This window comes from Paralichthys olivaceus, chromosome 16 (assembly GCF_024713975.1).
Source record: "Paralichthys olivaceus isolate ysfri-2021 chromosome 16, ASM2471397v2, whole genome shotgun sequence".
In the NCBI taxonomy this organism is placed as follows: Eukaryota; Metazoa; Chordata; class Actinopteri; order Pleuronectiformes; family Paralichthyidae; genus Paralichthys; species Paralichthys olivaceus.
In genome coordinates, this window is record NC_091108.1 from 7,150,889 (window position 1) to 7,170,000 (window position 19,112).

A 19,112-nucleotide genomic window follows, 5' to 3' on the forward strand; every position below is an offset into this window, starting at 1 on the left:
TAGAAGCTTCCAGGTTGAATGAAGGATAAATAAATAAATAACATAAAAGGCAAATGGACCTGAGAAGAAAACGAATAAACTAAATAACAATTGAAGTGTTCTTGCTTTATTCAGGGTACTTGACTGTCACTGCTACAATTGCAATCTATTAATCCTCAATATTAAAGCTGCATTACTACTTCTACCTCTACTACTACTATTAGGCAGTTTGTTTAATTTACTTTTGTCTGTTTCGTTGATTTATATGAATAAGGTTTATTATTACATATTATTATTATTACACTTACTGCAATAATTAAAAATATGTGTCATAATGTGCTGTTCTCCTTGTGTCATACAATCAAAGTTCTCACTGGTTTACTGTTGTTCAACAATACACAAAATACAAAACACCCACCTGATCTCATGAGAGGCTCCTCTTCATCCATGATTGTCTGGTCTCATTATCCCAACAATAGATAACTACCACTCTAACACGATTGCCTTTGTTTATCTATGAAAGCAGGGTGCTTAAACAGAGGCTTTTATTTACAGTGACGCATCAGAGAATGTATAAAATAACAATGTTTCGTATTGCCCTCCCCCCCTAAAAAAAGAAAGAACGAAAGCTTTGTTATGAAGTAGGAACATTTTGTGATTGTGCAGAGACGAGGGGGACCGAGTTCCCCTGAAGAGAAAAACTGTCTGTGGTCACTTTCTATTTGTTTCATGTCTCTTGAGGTTTTCATCTGTTTATCATAAACGGGTATTCATGATAATCTCAGTGAGTAATACTGTATTGTAATACTGTATTGTAAGTGTTCAGCAGTTTTGCAGAACAATGATGTGAACTTGCACAGTGAAGTCTTTGTGAACTGTCATTATTCTCAGGGCAATTTCACATGAACGGCTCCGTGTGCGTGATGCGTGTTCAGCAGTCGCTTGTCATCACCACATTTCCTGTCGAAAAGCGTTGTTAATGAAAATATGAAAACGCTGACTGCCTTCATTTCTGTTGCAGGAACTGTGGCGCATTGAACAATTAATTTACTCTCTTTGCCAAAGAGAATCAAGATTTTTAATGAGTTATTTGACTTGATTATGCGAGATCAGAGAACTACTGGAGCCACTGCTGTTCTTATTATCTTGTTCCTAGAACTTTTAGAGCCTGTGTTTTAATAAAGTCTCATGAGACTCATAGACAATGCAGAGGATACTCAGCCTCATCTAAAGAGTACTGGAGCCTGAGGACTGTTTGTGCAGTGAATGTGACAGGGCTGGATGAGGTCTCAGCTACTGTAGAATAAAATTTACACAACATTGAGCCTCACATCCCAAAAATGTAGAGCACCCTCACCAGCACAAAACCACAGAGATGTGTCATTTTAATTTCAGTTAAGAAGACAACATTTATGATTAGTTAATTAAAAGAATGTCAGCAAAACACTGCAATTAAACAAATAAAAAAGAATCCAACACAAAACGTGTAGTGAAAACGTGCAGGGATGGCATGATTTATTTGATTTAAAAAAAGTATTTTGTTCCATACCAGTTGTATTTTTACTCTTTCCGCTCGGCTCTGCAGCTGGTGAGTTGGCCTGACTTTTGAGTTGGAGTCTAACATCTTGTATTGCTGGTGAGCTCATGGTGGAGTCTGTTGCTATGGCTGAGGAAGCAGCGTGTGTGTGGCTGAACACGTTGGTCCAAAGACTGTGTTGTAATTCAGTGAAATGGAGACGTGAAATGGTCGGTAGGTGTGAATGTGAGTGATGGTTGTTTGTCTGTGTCCTGGGTGTACCCCACCTCTTGCTCAATGTCAGCTGTACTTCGCTCCAGCTTCCCCCAGAGAACACTCAAAATGATTCGCGGTATAGATAATGGATGGATATTTGTTTTCATATCCTTTAATTATTTTTATGTATTTGAATTTGAATTAAACTGAGCATGATCTGTCTTTATATTTACACCAGTGAAATCAGTGGCTGATTGGTTTACCAACATAGAGCCAAGCACAAGACACATCCTTAATTTATTTGTGGGTCCATTAAAAAAACCCCATCTGCATCTAGAGTTGAAAATTACACCTGACATTAGTTTTTAATTCCCTTTACTCCTTCAATTAGTTTAAGTGATCCTCTTCAGGTTCACTATGCCATGAACAAAAATATCAATAACCCAACCTTTTAAAATGGCGCACTATGATTTAGTTGACATTCTGTCTGAATCGCTGCACAGTAGAAATCCTTTTGGGTTCAGTGTCTTGTTAAACGTGCCGTGTGGACATAGAGACCGGAGATAAAACCACCAACTCTAATGAAAACAATCATTACGTAAATGTGACCCTGCATGTAAAATGGTTATTTAAAAAAAAGTTTTGATGTTTAAACCTGACAAACGACCCTGTTGCTATTTCCTGTCACTCTTAAAGTAACCGGTGTTTGCTTCAGTAACTTTCATTCAAATCACCTGTGGAGCCGAATGCATGGAGACAATAGAAAGAGGAAGTTGTGACAAAATGTTACAAACACTTATAAACAAGATGGATAACGTTGCTAGGAGACCCTGACATAAGCCATTTATCCCAGAATCAGCTGCAGCTGAGTACAGACTGTATGTACATGTGTGTGTTTGAGTGTGCGTGTGTGTGTGTGTGTGTGCATGTGTGTGTGCATGTGTGAGTGTTTGTGGCTGCTCTTCCCACTGCGTCTGTGTGTCCTTGCTCCAGCTCGTACTATGAATCCGTCAGCATCTCTCTCTCTCTCCCCCTCTCTCTCTCTCTCTCTCTCTCTCTCTCTCTCTCTGAGTCAAGGCTGTTGGTTGGTGCAGAAACATAAATCCCAGTGAACTCAGTTGTGCCTGGAGAATGAACAGCGGATGATGCTTGAGATTTTCCTTAACTCAAAGCTTTTTGGCAACCGTGTGCGTTTGTCAAGGTCAAAGAGCAAATATCGACTCCTACTCATCACACGTCTTCTCTCAATCAAGTTCCTGTTCTTTCCTCCACAACAAGAGCCCTGAATGGAAGATTAAGCGGAGACATGCTTGAACATCACTTCGGGCGGCGGAACAAAGGGAGGTGAGAGGAGAGGAAGCTGCAAGTGCCCTGGGTTGTTTACTCTGAGGTGTTGGATGGTCAAGCTTGCAGGACGCATTCCGTCTGCCTCTCAGCAGACATTTAACAAATCCCCAGCAGAGGCGCAGCTCCCTTCAAAGCTCTGAGGGCTGATGTGGTGCCAGCGAAGGTGGGGGGGTTAGTTTTCATTCAGCTTGAAGAAAAGAATCATTTCTCCTCCTCTCCTGCACCGACTGCTCCTCTGTGTCCTCTTCTCATGAGCACGTCTAAATTGTGTCTCTTTTGTGGTGCTGGTGGTCGGAGCTGGAATGAAGCAAAAGATGAAATGAACACTCTGCAACTCCAGGGACCTTATTTCCTCGTCTGCTTTTCAGTCTCATCATCACCTTTCCTAACTTTTGTCCGGTTTTCCTCCACTCCTTCTTTTATTTAATTCCCATTTTCACTTCTCTACGTCTGTTGTGATTTTTTTTCCTCCTCTTTCTCATTTAAAAATATCCACCACTCTCCTTTTCTTAGCCTGAGGGCAGAAAGGATTGAGTGTGCACCTACTGCACACTCTCCCTCCTAATTGCCAACCCTTTCCTCCATTCCTCTCACACCCCACTCCTCCTCAGCACTCACTCTCTCACACCATCCCTCGCAGCCATCCTGTCAGAATGTTCTCTTCCGAGGAGCTGTGGAACTCCACCGAGCAGGTCTGGCTCAACGGCTCGGAGAGGGTGAACTTCTCTCTGGGAAGGCGCGAGAGCGACGACCACGAGGAGGAGGATGGGGATCAGCACCCCTTCCTCACAGACGCCTGGCTGGTGCCCCTCTTGTTCTCCCTCATCATGCTGGTGGGTCTGGTGGGCAACTCGCTGGTCATCTATGTCATCTCCAAACACAGGCAGATGAGGACTGCAACTAATTTCTACATCGGTGAGTGAGAGGAAAAGCACGTGTATGTAAATCTGTGTTTTGGTTGTTTGCAGAAGTAGCTTTGTGTGAGAACTAATGCAATAAACAGTTTCTGATCAGTGGCAGAGGATGCACAGCGGATCATGGACTCAGCTTCGAACACATCTTCCGTGCATCTCATGCTTCTGATCTTATGATGTGCATCTCTTTCATCTTCCCTGTGACACCCCCTTGCATACCAATGGTGGGTTCAAAAGACTGTCCAGGGTGCACGAGCAGGCACTGTTGTTTTGCTCAATTAGAACCCAGCTAGCAACAATGTCTGTGTTCATTACAGGTTTTTACTTTCCCCATTAGAGGAGGAGACAGGGGTTGAGATGTGTCCTGAATGCCAGGGTAGTTTCTAAGATGTTCACCTGAGAACCTATCAATAGGTATAATAATGATCTGCTTGGGGTGTTGAGCAGGTGTTGCTGACATAATATGAGCTTATTAGTTTGTACAAGGATAAAAGTGCTCAGGGCTTAAAACTTGTTACATGTGTTTGTGCATATTTGAAAAAGTGTGGCTCCTCTGCACATAACGCCAAGGGGATGAAAGATATTAAAGTCATCAATAATAAAGTTTCCAAAGAAATGCATCTGTGATACTTGGAGAAATATTCAGCCTGGAAAAATGAGGGATAAAAGTCAAAAAATTCAAAACATTGGACAGCAAATGCAAATGAATGAGTCTTTCCATGCACTGCTGTTTTGTGAATATTTGGAGTTGGTTTGTCACAGTGCTTATTCTCTATACACCATCACAGAGGAAGAGGGAGCAGCGAGATGATTTAAAGAGTTCCAGCCTCAAAAAGCTGAAAAAATGAAGAGTATGTGATGAAAAAGAAGTTTTTATGTTAGTTTCTTGTATTTATTTTAGAAACATTACTGGTCTCTCATCGCTTCACACGTCTGCTGTTTTCATTTCGAGTCCAGTGGAAGCTTTGGTGAAAGTTAAATTTTACATTTAAAGACATAAAAGTGTTAATTCTTTTTCTTACCCAAACTAAACATGTGCATTAGAAAAGATGGATGGAGGATTACATTAATCTTCATCTTCAATAAAATGAAAGAAAGAGGAACATCCATCATGCACCAGTCGTACGTCTCCTTGTATTCAGTGAAAAAAACCTGTGATTGATTTTTGTTGATCAAGTCAATTACAAGAACATCTGACGGAGCTGTGGCGCCACCTGTCAATTGTGGAGGATTTCAAACGTGACTGGTTAATGGAGGTCAAGTCCAAAGAAAATGAGATGTCACTTGTCAGAATGTCATGAGGACGCGCTGTGTGTAAATGAACTCGTCTGTCGATGTGTAAATGAGGTAATTGTATGAATGAGTGTTTCTGCGTTTGCACAGCACTCCGTGCATGTGACAAGGATTTCATTTTTGATGATATTTCAAGGCTGCAGAACTGAAACTGTTTCATATGCAGCAACATTAGATTAGCGCCTGCACCATCTGCCCATCCTTTCAACATAATGGTCCAGCTGCTGTGATGTGATTAGATCTGCAGGTAAAGCAAACAGGAACTCGTGTGTCAGAATGAAAGATCCGATGGAGAGGAGAGAAAACCAGATCTGATTACCCGTCACTCCGACCTCTGAGTGGAGCGCTATCGAAACATGAAATAGAGTTTTTTGTGAAGATACTTGGCAGCCACCGTGAAATTGAAATAAGTGTGTGTGTGTGTGTGTGTGTGTGTGTGTGTTTGTGTGTGTGTGGGTGTTCTGCTCGACCTGTTGTCAGTCAATCAGCTGCTTGATTTCCTTAAAGCACCTACAGCAAGGAAACACTGGATTTACCTAAACATCACATGTTTCACAATCCAAACACAAATCCTGAAGTGGACACAAAATCATCACTTCAGTCAACAAGTTAGATAAAAAAGTGAACGAGAGAAAATGCATTGTATTGCATCCGATTGCAGGGATGTTATTTGTTGTTATGTCAGTTTCTGGTAGACACTGGTGATCTGTCTGTCAACTGGGATTGGCTCCCTGTGACCACCCAGAGGATAAGCACCATAGATAATGAATGGATGGATTGATGGATGGATATATTGATAAAATAGAAAATGACAATTTGCTGCATTTTCCCGAAACCCTGTTCGACAAATTCAGATGTGTTCTTGTGTCTAGATAACCATTCCAAACATCAGATTCATTTAATAGAAGAAAATGAGTAAATAATCACATTTGAGAACCTGGAACCAGATCATTTTTAGTGTACTTGCTCAAAGCGACAACATAATCGTGTAAAAAAAGTATATTCACTTTCACCCTGCTTTATGGCAAGGGTGAATAAATGTGATTGTGGTTTGATGTTTCTTTGTCTTTTATCCTCAGGTATTTTGAAATCATCGATTAGATAAGAACCTGACTCACACTATCTGTAAAACATTGCAGCAGATGGTGCTGCGGACTATGCTCCATGAATCACTGCTTACTGTGGTTGTTGTTTTGTGTTTGTGCAGCAAACCTGGCTGCCACTGACATCATCTTCTTGGTGTGCTGCGTCCCCTTCACTGCCACCCTCTACCCCCTCCCTGGATGGATCTTTGGCAACTTCATGTGCAAGTTTGTCGCCTTTCTACAACAGGTAAAACCATCACCCATGAAAACAATTAAATCAGAAACGTAATGAGCGAGCCGAACATTTTCATGTTTGAATTGTAGAAATCGGTTGAAGACAGCAGGATTAGTTAGGTCCGTGTCCCCATCCACTATCGTGGAGGAAGTAGGGCTTAGAATCTATACTGAACCCAGCCACCAGGGGTTGATCAAGAAGATTTGGCTTTCGCTTTTGGGAAGCTTATGTCATTAATCTTTGTACACAGGTTTCCCCAAGTTGCAGCACATTTGCTATGTCCAGAAACATACTGATGAGAGCATCCTCCCTCACACATGAATTAATTACATCCATAATGAAAATATTGATCTGTGCCGAGTACAACCACGCAGGAAAGCCCCCGAATGACACAATTGATTGGCTCATATTTGACCCCCACTGCCACAGACTGATCCAGCCCACATGCCGTGTGGAATGATGGCACTCAGGCAGTCCGCTCCTCTTTGCCAGATGGCCTCAAGTAATCCATAGCTAAACCCTATGTCAACCAAAGATGCCAAAGGTTGCCTGAATATGCTTTCTGCTGTTTTTGTTATAGTCACCACTTACAACATGGGCCCCTTTATGTTCAGCTCCAGATTACACCTTGTCCAGAGCATCGCATGTTTGCCAAAAAAAAGGCGAACAGGCTGTATTACAAGTGGACTCACATCAGCCACAAGAAGAACAGAGGCTCTGTATCATTGCCTGAAGTGGCCCTCACATCCCTATTCCAACTGTTGTCCAGCATTGGTCCCTAATATCGGTTGTTTTGGTGCCACAGTGGGTTCAAAGCTTCTCTTGTGGCTGAAACAAGATTTGATGAGCGAGTGGGGAAGAGTCGGGGTAACTCCTGTCTGTAAACAAATCAATTTGTGCAGCTTTAAAAAAAAACAGGGGTTCTGCTGCAGAAACAGATAACACATCTCAACATCTAGCTCCAGCACTTTGTCATAGACGTGATTATTTACACAATGTTTTCTTTTTCTGTGCACCATCTGACTCCATGCAGCTTAATTTTATTACAATTTACCATGCACTAATAGCTATTGTTTAGAAAACAACACCGTCACTGAGGGTCTAAAAGAAGAGGCAGGTTACCACAGCTCCTGTTTAGATAATATGCAACCTCAGTCAGGTGACGCAAAAGCTTAACCAACACAAAATGAGACGCAACTTTCCTTAAAAAAAATAAACTGAGCTCATCTTATATATGCTGTAAATGTAAGTAGCTTTTGTTTAGAGACTGGGTTTGAAGTGAACCTATCTCACAATGAAGTCAGGAGGGAGGAGGAGACGACGTGTCAGGCTCATGAAAGATGTTGAAGGCAGAACGACGAGATGTACGAGGCTAATTTGAGCATAAAAGAGTGAACATGTCAGTCAGTCGGGAACATTCGCAGGCAGAGCAGCTAAAAGCATTTTTAAATTGAAATCACAAAGACACGATTCAATTAATTCATCTGAACATGGAGACTTTTGTGCTCGTCTTTGCTGAGACAGTGACTCTTTCCTTTTTTCACATTCACCTAATCACTTTCTCTGCGGTCTATTGTCCAATGCTGCTCCGTGTTTTGAAATGTTTTTAATCATTTTCTGTGAAGCTAAAACCATTTATTACTGCGTGTACTCGAGAGAAGGGTCATTAGGTTTTTCTTACTGATTTCCACGAGTCGGGGGAACTGACTGCTCTGTTTATAAGAAACGACGACTGTTCGCCTGAGAATTTTCTCTTAACTTCTGCAGTTCAATAAAAACAACCAGGGAGAAACAGCTGGTGTCGTAAACCAGGGCTTTGATGAGATTGGTGATCGATACTAATGGAGCGACTGCTGCTTGAGAAGCTGCCAGTTATACCTGTCCTCTTTCAAATAATTGTGTTTTATGAGCTGAACAGTGGAGACGAGACGGTTAACGTTCTTTCACCAAAAGTAATTTGAAGAAAAAAAAAAGATTTAATGGTTTGTACGACATGTGCAGACGGCAGGAGTCCTTCATGATTGTAATGGAGGAGATGGTGGCACTCCAGGCTATAAAAGGTAAGAGGAACAAAACTGGATACAGGACAGCAAGAACAAATCCTTCTATGTTAAATGTCCTGAACCTTACCAAAATAAAATGTTCTTTCCTGACTCCAGCATCCTTGCACACTGTGAGGCGACGGGGGAAAGGTGGACGGAAGAGGAATGACAGGAGACTGCAGCAGATCACTTCCTGAGCACTTTGGACACATCAGACATGATTTATCCCTTAAATGTTCAGCTTTGAAGTCAATACTTTCAGTGGAAACTTCCACATCTATTAATCATTTTAGCATCTTTCTTTGTTTTCCTACAGCCCAAATCATTAACTCAGTCTCTGCACTCTCGTTAATCTTGCTCCCAGCAGCAGCAGCAGCCAGTGTTGATAAGACAAACTGAAATAAAGCTTTATATTTTATTAACCAACTTAATAACATTAGTTTTTACTTGCGTCAAAGCCACAGAGAATTAGTTTCACACTTTGCCGCTATTGTTCCCGGCAGCTGTTCAGATATTATCTCAAAAACAGAAATACAAGAAGAATTTATTTTATCATTAAGAAAAAAATTTTTTATTTGAAAGTGGATTTCAGCTTCCACTTTGTCAGTGGCCTCGACACCGAACTCCACCTGACCTCTCTGTGTCACTCTCATCATATCCTTTGAAACCTGCTCCTCCGAACCTCTGGAGGCTAATGGCTGCTGGCTTTACAGTCGCCGAGAGGAGGAGGAGGAGAGCGAGAGAAGGGGATAAAGTACATAGACGAAAGAGGGACATAATTAGATGCTATTTGGAAAAGAGCGCATGGAGAACTTCTGACCCCTGAATCCTCCCCCGCTGCAAACATTTCAAAGCAATATGCTTTAGTTTACCTACATACAACACAGTGGGACCCTTAGAGGTGCGTGTGTTTGAAGTGAAATATTTTTCAGAGGAGGATGAAAAGAAGAGAGAAGCATGTCTGCTTCAACCTATGGAAAAACAAAGAAAAACAAAACATGATAGGAAACGTTCTCTTATATACATTCTTATATATATTCATATTTATTAAAAGAAATATTATTTATTTTTAAATTATTTTGAATTTTGCATTTTTCTGTCTTCACATGAACACTTCAGCTGTGACAAGCATTCTGCACTAAATTAGCATTCACGCTGATGTGGCAGATTTTAATTGAATCAAGCACTATTGAACCCCATTAAAATTTAATTGAATGATTTGTTCACATGCTAATTAAAAATACTTATCACACTTGAAGCTTCCTCCATTCCCTCCTTCAATCTTTCTCTTCCCCTGCAAGCGCTTCACTTTATTGGAACCAGAGTTCATTAGCAAAAACCTCAGACAAGTTGAGAGCGAGGCTGGAATAAAGCTGGACAAACAAACCTTTCTTCTGTGTTTTGTGATAAGGGGTTGACTAATTATAAGGGATGCAGAGACACCATTAAAGCAGATTTTAGATGTTCTTAAAAGTTTGTGATAGACTTCTTGAGAACGCAACTTTTACCAGGATGTTGGAAATTCTACATCTTACAATAAATAAAATCCTTTTTTCATATTTTTGTTGCACGTTTCTTTTTAAAGGGTGTTTGTTATGTCTGATATGGCAGCAGCTGACAGACGTAGCCTACTAACAACAGAAAATCAGGGCAGGGCAAGACAGTTCCTTGTTTCATCCCATGTTGTTAGACAGATGCATGATCTTCCCATGTTTGCGTGGGTTAAATTGTCCATAGGTGGGAATGCTTGTTTCTCACTCAGTGATGATTTCACAATGTTGGCTCCCGTTTCCCTCGCAACCCTCAAAAGGATAAGCACTACAGATAATGAATGGATGATTTGTCATAGTGGAAAAACAGCGATGTGGCCTCTGTGTAAGGAAAGCTATCCACTTCATCCAATGGCTCTGTAAATGTTAGCGATTCTATAAACGCCTGATCTCGAAAGAAAAATAAAAACATGTGCTCTGGCTGTGGCGTAAGTTCTCACAGGAAATGATGTGTACTGTCAGCTGTAAAAACTGTGTCGCCAGAAACAGAAAACAAAAGCATAAAGATAACACATATCAAATGTCAGTAGAAATTAAAAAAATGGAAATATGTGATTCAACAATGGTCAACCAACTGTCAGTTTGATAAATATGATTCCCTGTATGTGTGTGTATGTTTCCTTGTGTTTCATAGGTGACGGTCCAAGCCACTTGTATCACCCTGACAGCCATGAGTGGAGACCGCTGTTACATCACGATCTACCCTCTGAAATCTCTCCGCCACCGCACCCCCAGAGTAGCCATGATCGTCAGCGTCTGCATTTGGATCGGTCAGTCCTACTCGTCCGATAGACAAAACATTTAATAAATGTATGTTTTCTTCTAGTTCAACTAACACGGTCCTCGTCCTGTCTCAGGCTCCTTCATCCTGTCCACCCCCATTTTGATGTACCAGCGTATAGAGGAGGGATACTGGTACGGTCCCAGACAATACTGCATGGAGAGGTTTCCCTCTAAAACACACGAGAGGGCTTTCATCCTCTACCAGTTCATTGCTGCCTACATGCTCCCCGTCCTCACCATCTCCTTCTGCTACACTCTGATGGTGAAGAGGGTGGGTCAGCCCACTGTGGAGCCTGTGGACAACAACTACCAGGTGAAGCCACGGTTTGTTTTGTGAATAACTCTGACTGCGGGGTTTAGGATCTGGCTGAGCGGTTCTGATTCTGAGCCAATTAAAAGCTTTTCTCTGTGAACTTAAAGGCAAAGCAAAATGGTTTAATTAAAACAATGGATCACACAACTGTATGTAATGCATGTAAGACTTTGTAGCTCCCTGACAGCTCTAAGTTTTAAAAATAAAGCCATTTCTTAATAATAAAAAAACAGCCGATAAACTCACTCCTCCATGAGACATCAGGGTTTTTGTCCAGAGTTTATTTTTGCCCCAAGCGGCTTAAAAAGAGTTATAGTAGATCAAAACAGTTTTATGTGTCAAACAGTTCCTTCCGTCTGCCCCTCAGGTGAACCTCCTGTCTGAGAGAACGCTAAGTATCAGGAGCAAAGTGTCCAAGATGGTGGTTGTGATTGTCCTCCTCTTTGCCATCTGCTGGGGACCCATCCAGATCTTCGTCCTCTTCCAGTCGTTCCATCCAAACTACCGAGCAAACTACGTCACATACAAGATCAAGACGTGGGCCAACTGCATGTCGTACGCCAACTCCTCTGTCAACCCCATTGTTTACGGATTCATGGGAGCCAGCTTCCAAAAGTCCTTCAGGAAAACCTTCCCATTCCTTTTCAAGCACAAAGTCAGAGATAGCAGCATGGCGTCAAGGACCGGCAACCCGGAGATCAAGTTTGTCGCGGCAGAGGAAGGCAACAATAACAACGCTGTGAATTAAAAACGACAATTCAAAATAGGAGGAATGAGATTCACAAGGTCCAGAGCCGTTGCATGAAGACAAAGAAAGACACGATAAACATCAGCCTCCAGATCATTGTGTGACTGAGACGTTTGGCAGACACATTTAATTTATGTTCATTAATACAAACCGATGTGGAGAAACACAGACTCATAATACGCTTTGGAACAATATGTCAGCCTTTCCACTGCCAGAGCCGGGCGGCGTTGGCACAACGTGTCGTCCACGTAACCGAGGACAGACGTTCATGTCTGTAGAAGAAAAAGGGAAGGTTTAAAACATGGACAAAAGATTCACAGGTCCTAATCATGTCTGCAGCTTGTAAAGTGTCCAGCATTTGGACGAATGATGGTTAAAGACAGTTTATGAAAACTGAATGTACATTTTGAATTGAGTATTCTAGAATAGATGCCCATGGACATGTTATTGTTTTAAATGTATGTTGTTGCACCCGTCACTACAAAGAAATAGAATAATTCAACGGGAGACACTTTAATGATCTGTTTTCATATTTTAAATAACTTTATCACATAGGGGAAAATTACCTAATTCACTTCTTAGATGAAAAGATTGATACCAATCTAATGTCTCATCACTAAACATGAAGCCAGAGCCAGGAGATTATTAGCTTAGCTTAGCACAAACACTGGATTCAAGGGAAAACAGCTAGCCTGTCTCTGTCCAATATACATTCAAACTATGTGCGGCCCACAATTGGCTCTACCTCTCTCCCCATTTTTTCAAACTACTGTGAAGTAAATTTAAATGTTGCTCGTCCTTTTATATGATTTTTTAACATTATAAGTTTTAAGATGAACCGACTCAAGCCTCCTAACTCTCCATCATTAATCTCTCTGGATGTGAAAAAGAAAGACAGTAGTCTTCATCTTCTTATCTAACTCTATGGCACAAGCAGAAATGTCAAACTACACTTTCAAAATCCATCTCTGTATCTTGTTGTCAAAGTGCAAATACTGTATATCTGGACCTACATGATGGTCTATTCCTTTCTCTTCCTCTTTCTCTTCTTCTTCTTTCTCTTCCTCCTCCTCCTCCTCCACATCTCCTTCTTTTTGGACTATGTTCAGGCATCTGTTATTTCGGGGATGACACAGGGTTAACACCATGTTTTTCTCTTTGTATGTTGAAACAGCCCCCAGCTGAACCCCCGTTCAGATGGGGGCTGGGGGAGCCGAGGTTACAGCAGGTGAAACATACACTGTGTTTACCTTTCTTTTGTGTCAGATACATAGACACTCACACCTTGGCACTTGGCACATCCAGGTGTTGTTTACTGGAATCAGTCGTCACAGTCCCGCACACTGTCCTGTACTGGGAAAAAAAATTGTGCAAGTACATGACAGCGTGCGGGCCTGTTCAGCGTTGCTGAGAGACCTGTTCAGCCGTCTGGAAATGGAAAACAGCCGATCATTGTTAGTCAATCTACTGAGTCCCTGAAAGCTCTCCGCCATCTAGACTCAGTCCTTTTTTCTGTCCATCCCACTCACTGACATTCAAAAATTCTAAACTCCAATTTCCAAAGTCGTGCTAATACTAATTTGAATTGTAGATATGCCAGGACTTGCATTCATCAGGGCTCCATTTAAATGACATCAAAGTGTCTCAAGAGGAAAACCAGAGCTCCATAATGAACAGAGAACAAGAAACAGAGCGGTGCCCAAGGATTGTGATTCATCGAGCAAACATTTGACCATACTTTGCACACAGAGCGGTGAAATGGCCATGTGCCTCACTTCGACTGAAGACAGTAATCAGTGCAGCACAACAGACAGTGAAAGGTTTAGGTTTAAGAGAAATAATGAATTCTATGGGTTGAAGTTGACTGCAGGTCATTTATTTTTAACCGAGTGTTGCTGTGAAACATAACATGTTTAATTAAATGCTAATGACTACTCATTACTTTTTAATGTATACTCATTATTGTGCTGCATTTCTGCCCCATGAGGCTGTGTGCTTTACATCCATTAGGACCAAAGTTATCAATGATTGTGTACGTTTTCTGCTTAAAATCCATTATTATCTTGTAACTAAACTTGTGAGTCTTAATAATAACATCTGTTTAACAATGTTTGGTTGAGTTCTTTCAATACAGAGCAATAGATCTGCCCACACTGTCCCATTCATTACCTTAAAAACAAAGACTCAGCTCCACCGTTTCGGTTTCAGTTAACCGAAGCTCTGAAAACATGTTCAGTACATGATGCTTTTACATCACTGTGCCTGGTCGAGCTGAATGAAGGCGGCAGGAAGAGGTGACCAGTGAGAATGTGGGAGGGTTGATTCATTGAAAAGCTTGGAGCCAGTAACACAGAGGTCACGGTGAATTTCAGCCTTGTGTTTATGACAGATGTTTCTGATGTCATCCGTGATGCATTCACATTGCACAGATTCTCTTTGTGTGGAAGCGGAGGCATTTCTGAACGCAGCAGGAGCGTCAGGCTTTTAAGATTTATTCATCGTCCTAAGTGCTGAGATATAAATATACGTTATCTTTAGTCATATTCAGTCAGTGTTTTAGTTTTTAATAATTTCACACCATTAAACATCTGGAAATCAGATGTCGAGGGGCCATTTAGCTGTGAAGGCTGAAAGAGCTGAACCTTTGCTCGCTCATTAAATTTCTGTTTCACACGAGACAATGCAGTGAAAAAACTTGACCTTCTCTTAAAATAAATCCTGGAAGACTATAAAGATCTTGTCATCGCTTTCATTTTGCAACACAGGCCGAAAAAATGTGATTCTTTTTTATTCTTTTTTTTTTAAATTACAGATCATTGATTATTTTACATCATTACATTTTACATATGTCGATTCTGTGTCCACAGCCCTGTATAGATCTGCTAATGTAGAGTTCAACACCTGCTGGTCCTTTTTGTTCAAGTGCTGTTGTTCTTAAGTGTTCACACTGTCTATTTTGAATTTTGACAATAAATATGATGTAACTCCACTTTATTATTTTATTGGAAGCGTGCTTAAGTCGATGAGCTTATAACCTGCAGGCAGAGGCAGTAACCCACATGGAGCAAGCGCAGCACTACTACTATATACTACTAGTAATAGTAACAAATTAAGAGAAATCAATCAGCTTCCAAAACTTTGATTTAAACGTCTCTGTCGGGGGTAAATGCTTCACATCGTCGTAGCTTTCTTTCTGTCACTCTGATAACTTTAACACTGGGGGTAATCAGTCATCCCTTATTAACTTGAGAAGTGGTTCAGTTCATTCAATCAAAATGTAGAGGAGCAGAATATTCCTCATCCCCAGTGAGTCCTCACCAACAAGCAGCATATTCCCAACATTAACCAGCAGCAGCTTGATATCCACACGTTACCGTCCACTGACAGAACTTGTTTGTTGTGTGATTACTGCTGCCTGAATGCTTTTATTAAAACTCCAATCCCTCACAGTGCTGTTGATATGTCATGCAGCCTATTTCCACCACTGTTATATCACTTACTGAATGAAAGAAGAGAAATAATCTCAGCTGACACACATGCTATTCTTTTATTCCCCTCTACATCTTTGCCTCTACTTTTAAATGATCCCTCCTTTCATTTAGCTGTTATACAACCTTCTTTTTGTAGTTTGCTGCATGCAAGCCATCCTCTCTTGTTTCTACCACTTCATTTTGTTGAGGAAGGACATTAAGTAAGCACATTGGGGGAAAAAAACACAAAATAACTGAATAGAGAGCAACACAATGACTGAACCAGTTCTTTTACCGATGGTGTACAAATATACATCACTTGTTTTGTTTACCACGGTTGAAGTAAACAGTGATGCTCCTTTTGCAGCTTTTATTCAGTTGGCAGCTTCGATTAAACCACTAAAGATTTTAGTGGTAAATTACAAATGAGGATCTTTTACTCAAAAACTATTTGACATTTAATTATTTTGCCTTTTATTAGAATGATTGTAGGGCAGCATGGTGGTGTGGTGGTGCCATCGCCTCACGGCAAGATGGTTTGAATCCCAGCTTGGCCAGATGCCGTTTACCCTACACATATGTTTACTCTGGATACTCCAGTTATATGCAAATTTGGCTGAGGTTAATTCAAGGTTAATTCTTTGTTGGCAAGATATATTGGACAAGCCCAAATATCAGGTTTGATTGGCTCTAGCTCCCCCCCAAACCTAAAACAAAAAGGATAAACCAGATAGATACGGGATGAATGGGTGGATATAGGATTGTAGGGTGGAGAGAAAGTTCCTGGTTCGATTCCTAGTTTGCATTGAGTGTCTGTTTGTGTGCCGGCCCTGCAATACACTGACAAGGGTTTTATCCAACGTCAACTGGGATTATCCTCAAAGGATAATTGGTAACCGTATAATGAATGAATGCATGTATGACGGGAGATTCGATTTTAGCAGTGAAGAATATATTGTCATACTCTTGTATCAAAATTCTTTATTGGCATTGCTCAGGTGCAATAAAGTTGTAGGAGGCATCTCTCTCCAGTCAAGATATACATACATTTTATTAATTCTTTATATTCATGAGGAGGCCGGCTTCCTTGTGAGATAAACTTCCTCTGTGTTTTAACCAATCAACAAAAAGGTGTAAAACTGCTTTAAGATTGAGGTTGTCGATGTTTGTCTCTGCCGTTGTGATGTTGGGAGGGTCAGTGCTGACAATGATATCCACAGTCTCGCACCTTCCTGAAAGATCATCCAGCAACATCCCTGCTGTCCCCCTCGACATGCCTGCACTTGTTGTGTGCACTTCCCAGCCCTTCTCCTGTTTCTATGGGCTGAGATATCTCTGCTGTTGGTCTCAGTTCTTTAAAATAGCTCTTTAGGAAGCTGGACAAAAAATAATCATGTTGATATAAAGATGTATGCGTCAGTCTGTGGGGAATAAAGTCCAAATGAGGGGTTGGCTTTTGTCTAACAGACTTTAAAGGTTTCATACACCTCTTGTGCGGCCCCTCAGACGTAACGCAAACTGTTCTACGTGATTAATAAGCTCACCTGGCAGAGTGCTCAGCTCCCACAGGAAATTAACTTTCAGATTAGAACATTTAACATAGATGATTAAAAATTGTTTCGCAGAAAAGCCAGGAGAGAAGCAGAGGTTTTTATTTGCCATCCTGGTAAAAGCCTCAGCACTTGACAATCAACTGGGGATGTGACAGAGAATTAAAACAATGTTTTAATGTCACTCACAAACTGCCATCATTGCCCCGACAGTGCCTGCTGGTCAATGTAGCTGTATTTAAGCCTTAATGAGATTTAATGTTCATTTTATGAGCTCGTCAACAGAGATAATTCATCAATCACAGAGTCGAGTGTGGGCAATCAATTAAAGCTAAATTGTATCTGATTGTGTCTGACTGTATCTGTTCTGACATCACAGTCTAAGACCTGGAGAAGAACGAGAGATGAAACATCAATTTGTCTGTGAAGAAGAAACCCCTTCAGGAATCAAGTGTTTCCCTCAGAGTAAAGTGTAAAGCAGTTACCGGAAATTACTGCCAAAGGCAATTTCATCTCTTGGCATGTCCAATAATGGTTTTCCTCTCATGGCTTGTCATCTGAGAAGGATTTTTTTAAGACATCACTCATTTATGACACAGTATTTCCCACTGCGTTTGTTATGCTCAGGGCCCGAGGTGCCTGGAAGTTTCCATCCATGTGATTTCATGTATGTTTTCAATTTGTGTAAGAAAAAAAGAAAACCTGTGGAAATGTGGGGAAAAGGGTCAAATGATGGAAAAAAGTTTGTATATGAATGAAAATGCAACAAAGTGCTCTGGAAACAGATCCAGCGAATAAGCCATGACACACATGATGCACATCTCTTAAATTTCTTCCCCAGTGTAGAGTAGTGGCAAACAATAACGTCACACATGAAGAGTCAGGAGTGGAAACGTGTGTGGCCACTTACTAAAAATACTTAAACATTGTGATAAGAATTGTCAAAAATGACACATACTTCAAGGAAAAAACATTACAAGGGCTATATTACATGTGATGTCCCATCTACTAACATGGAGAAGGCAGGGTTTATGACCTATACTGCAGCACATTGTCCGCCATCTTTATATACACAGTGTCAACCAGCAGCTGTTCATCTCCAATAACTAACTCCTGATTTTCACAAAACCAATAAACATTCAAATGCATTTTCTCTGGTTCTCTGGAACTGTTCAAACTATTTATTCATGTGAATGGAAACTGATTCCAGACGGGGACGAAGCACAGCCAGCATCACATGCTACCTGCTGCTCGGGGACTGAGTGTGGTGCTGCAAGACAATTCACTATTTGCATCCTGCTGTGGAGCGAAGTCCCAATCAATAGCAATCACTCAAATTCATGAGCTGCTGCCGAGTTACATGTCACACAAGCCAGAGTCTGTGCTGCTGTGGGATCTGGAGATCCACCTGTGTTGCAGGAGTTGCTGATTTATTGTCTCGTTCCTGCAACTGTGATGAGCGTGCGAGTGCTTTTGCTGAGCCCATTTTAAAACAAGGGGTTTTAACCTGGATGCCGGAGAGTTTCTCCACCAGTGTTGCTCCTCAGCTCTGCAGCAGCTGACGGGAACGCAGCGGTGATCCAGAACAAATTGTGTAAGCAGAGAGAAGAACCACTGAGATAAGAGAGACAGATGTTTGATCTCCTGAGAGCTGACGAGCCGTGGTTCCTGAAGAGGGAGACAGAGAGCCAGAGTCACCGGGGGAAACGCTTAACAAACTCATTCTGAGAACAACTGGAAACAAAGGACGTCTGGCGGAGGGGTGTAATGATCTGTGGCCGTTTTTCTTGGCAGCGGTGCACGTTCTGTGGTGCAGAGCCGCTGCGCTTGTGAGTCAAGTTTGTTTGTGAGGACGGGGGGAAAAATCTAGTCTGTGCTCAAACTGCAGCAGAAACAAAAGTATGACTGTTGACACCACAGATTGTGCTCCGGACCCAGAAACCACTTCAGATGATGCTGGAGGCCCCATGAGACGGGGCTGGCGTTGTGTAATGGAGCAACTGGAGTCGGCTGAAAGGTTTTACGCCTCAGACATTTTAGGGCATATTGTAAAAACCGGCTGGTGATTCAA

At 41.4% G+C, this 19,112-nt stretch overlaps 1 protein-coding gene and 1 long non-coding RNA gene across 2 annotated transcripts; one reads left to right on the plus strand and one right to left on the minus strand.

The window, feature by feature from the left end:
* The first annotated feature begins 2,808 nt into the window (after positions 1–2,808).
* Positions 2,809–12,525, plus strand: kiss1ra (KISS1 receptor a). Its single transcript, XM_069511694.1, has 5 exons — positions 2,809–3,973; positions 6,473–6,597; positions 10,812–10,947; positions 11,035–11,273; positions 11,641–12,525. The coding sequence occupies exons 1-5, from the start codon at positions 3,712–3,714 to the stop codon at positions 12,019–12,021; spliced, it is 1,143 nt and encodes a 380-aa protein (XP_069367795.1). The 5' UTR covers positions 2,809–3,711; the 3' UTR covers positions 12,022–12,525.
* LOC138405154 (uncharacterized) lies at positions 11,857–13,136 on the minus strand. The gene is made up of 3 exons (XR_011238836.1): positions 13,035–13,136; positions 12,173–12,293; positions 11,857–12,010 (listed from the first exon to the last, which is right to left on the minus strand). It is a non-coding gene; the product is annotated as an uncharacterized lncRNA (long non-coding RNA).
* Positions 13,137–19,112: the final 5,976 nt, after the last annotated feature.

Coding starts and splice junctions, on each gene's coding strand:
- kiss1ra (XM_069511694.1), top strand. CDS start 3,712: ATGTTCTCTTCCGAGGAGCTGTGGAACTCCACCGAGCAGGTCTGGCTC. Junction 6,598..10,811: donor TTGTCGCCTTTCTACAACAG/GTAAAACCATCA, acceptor TGTGTTTCATAG/GTGACGGTCCAAGCCACTTG. Junction 11,274..11,640: donor CTGTGGACAACAACTACCAG/GTGAAGCCACGG, acceptor TCTGCCCCTCAG/GTGAACCTCCTGTCTGAGAG.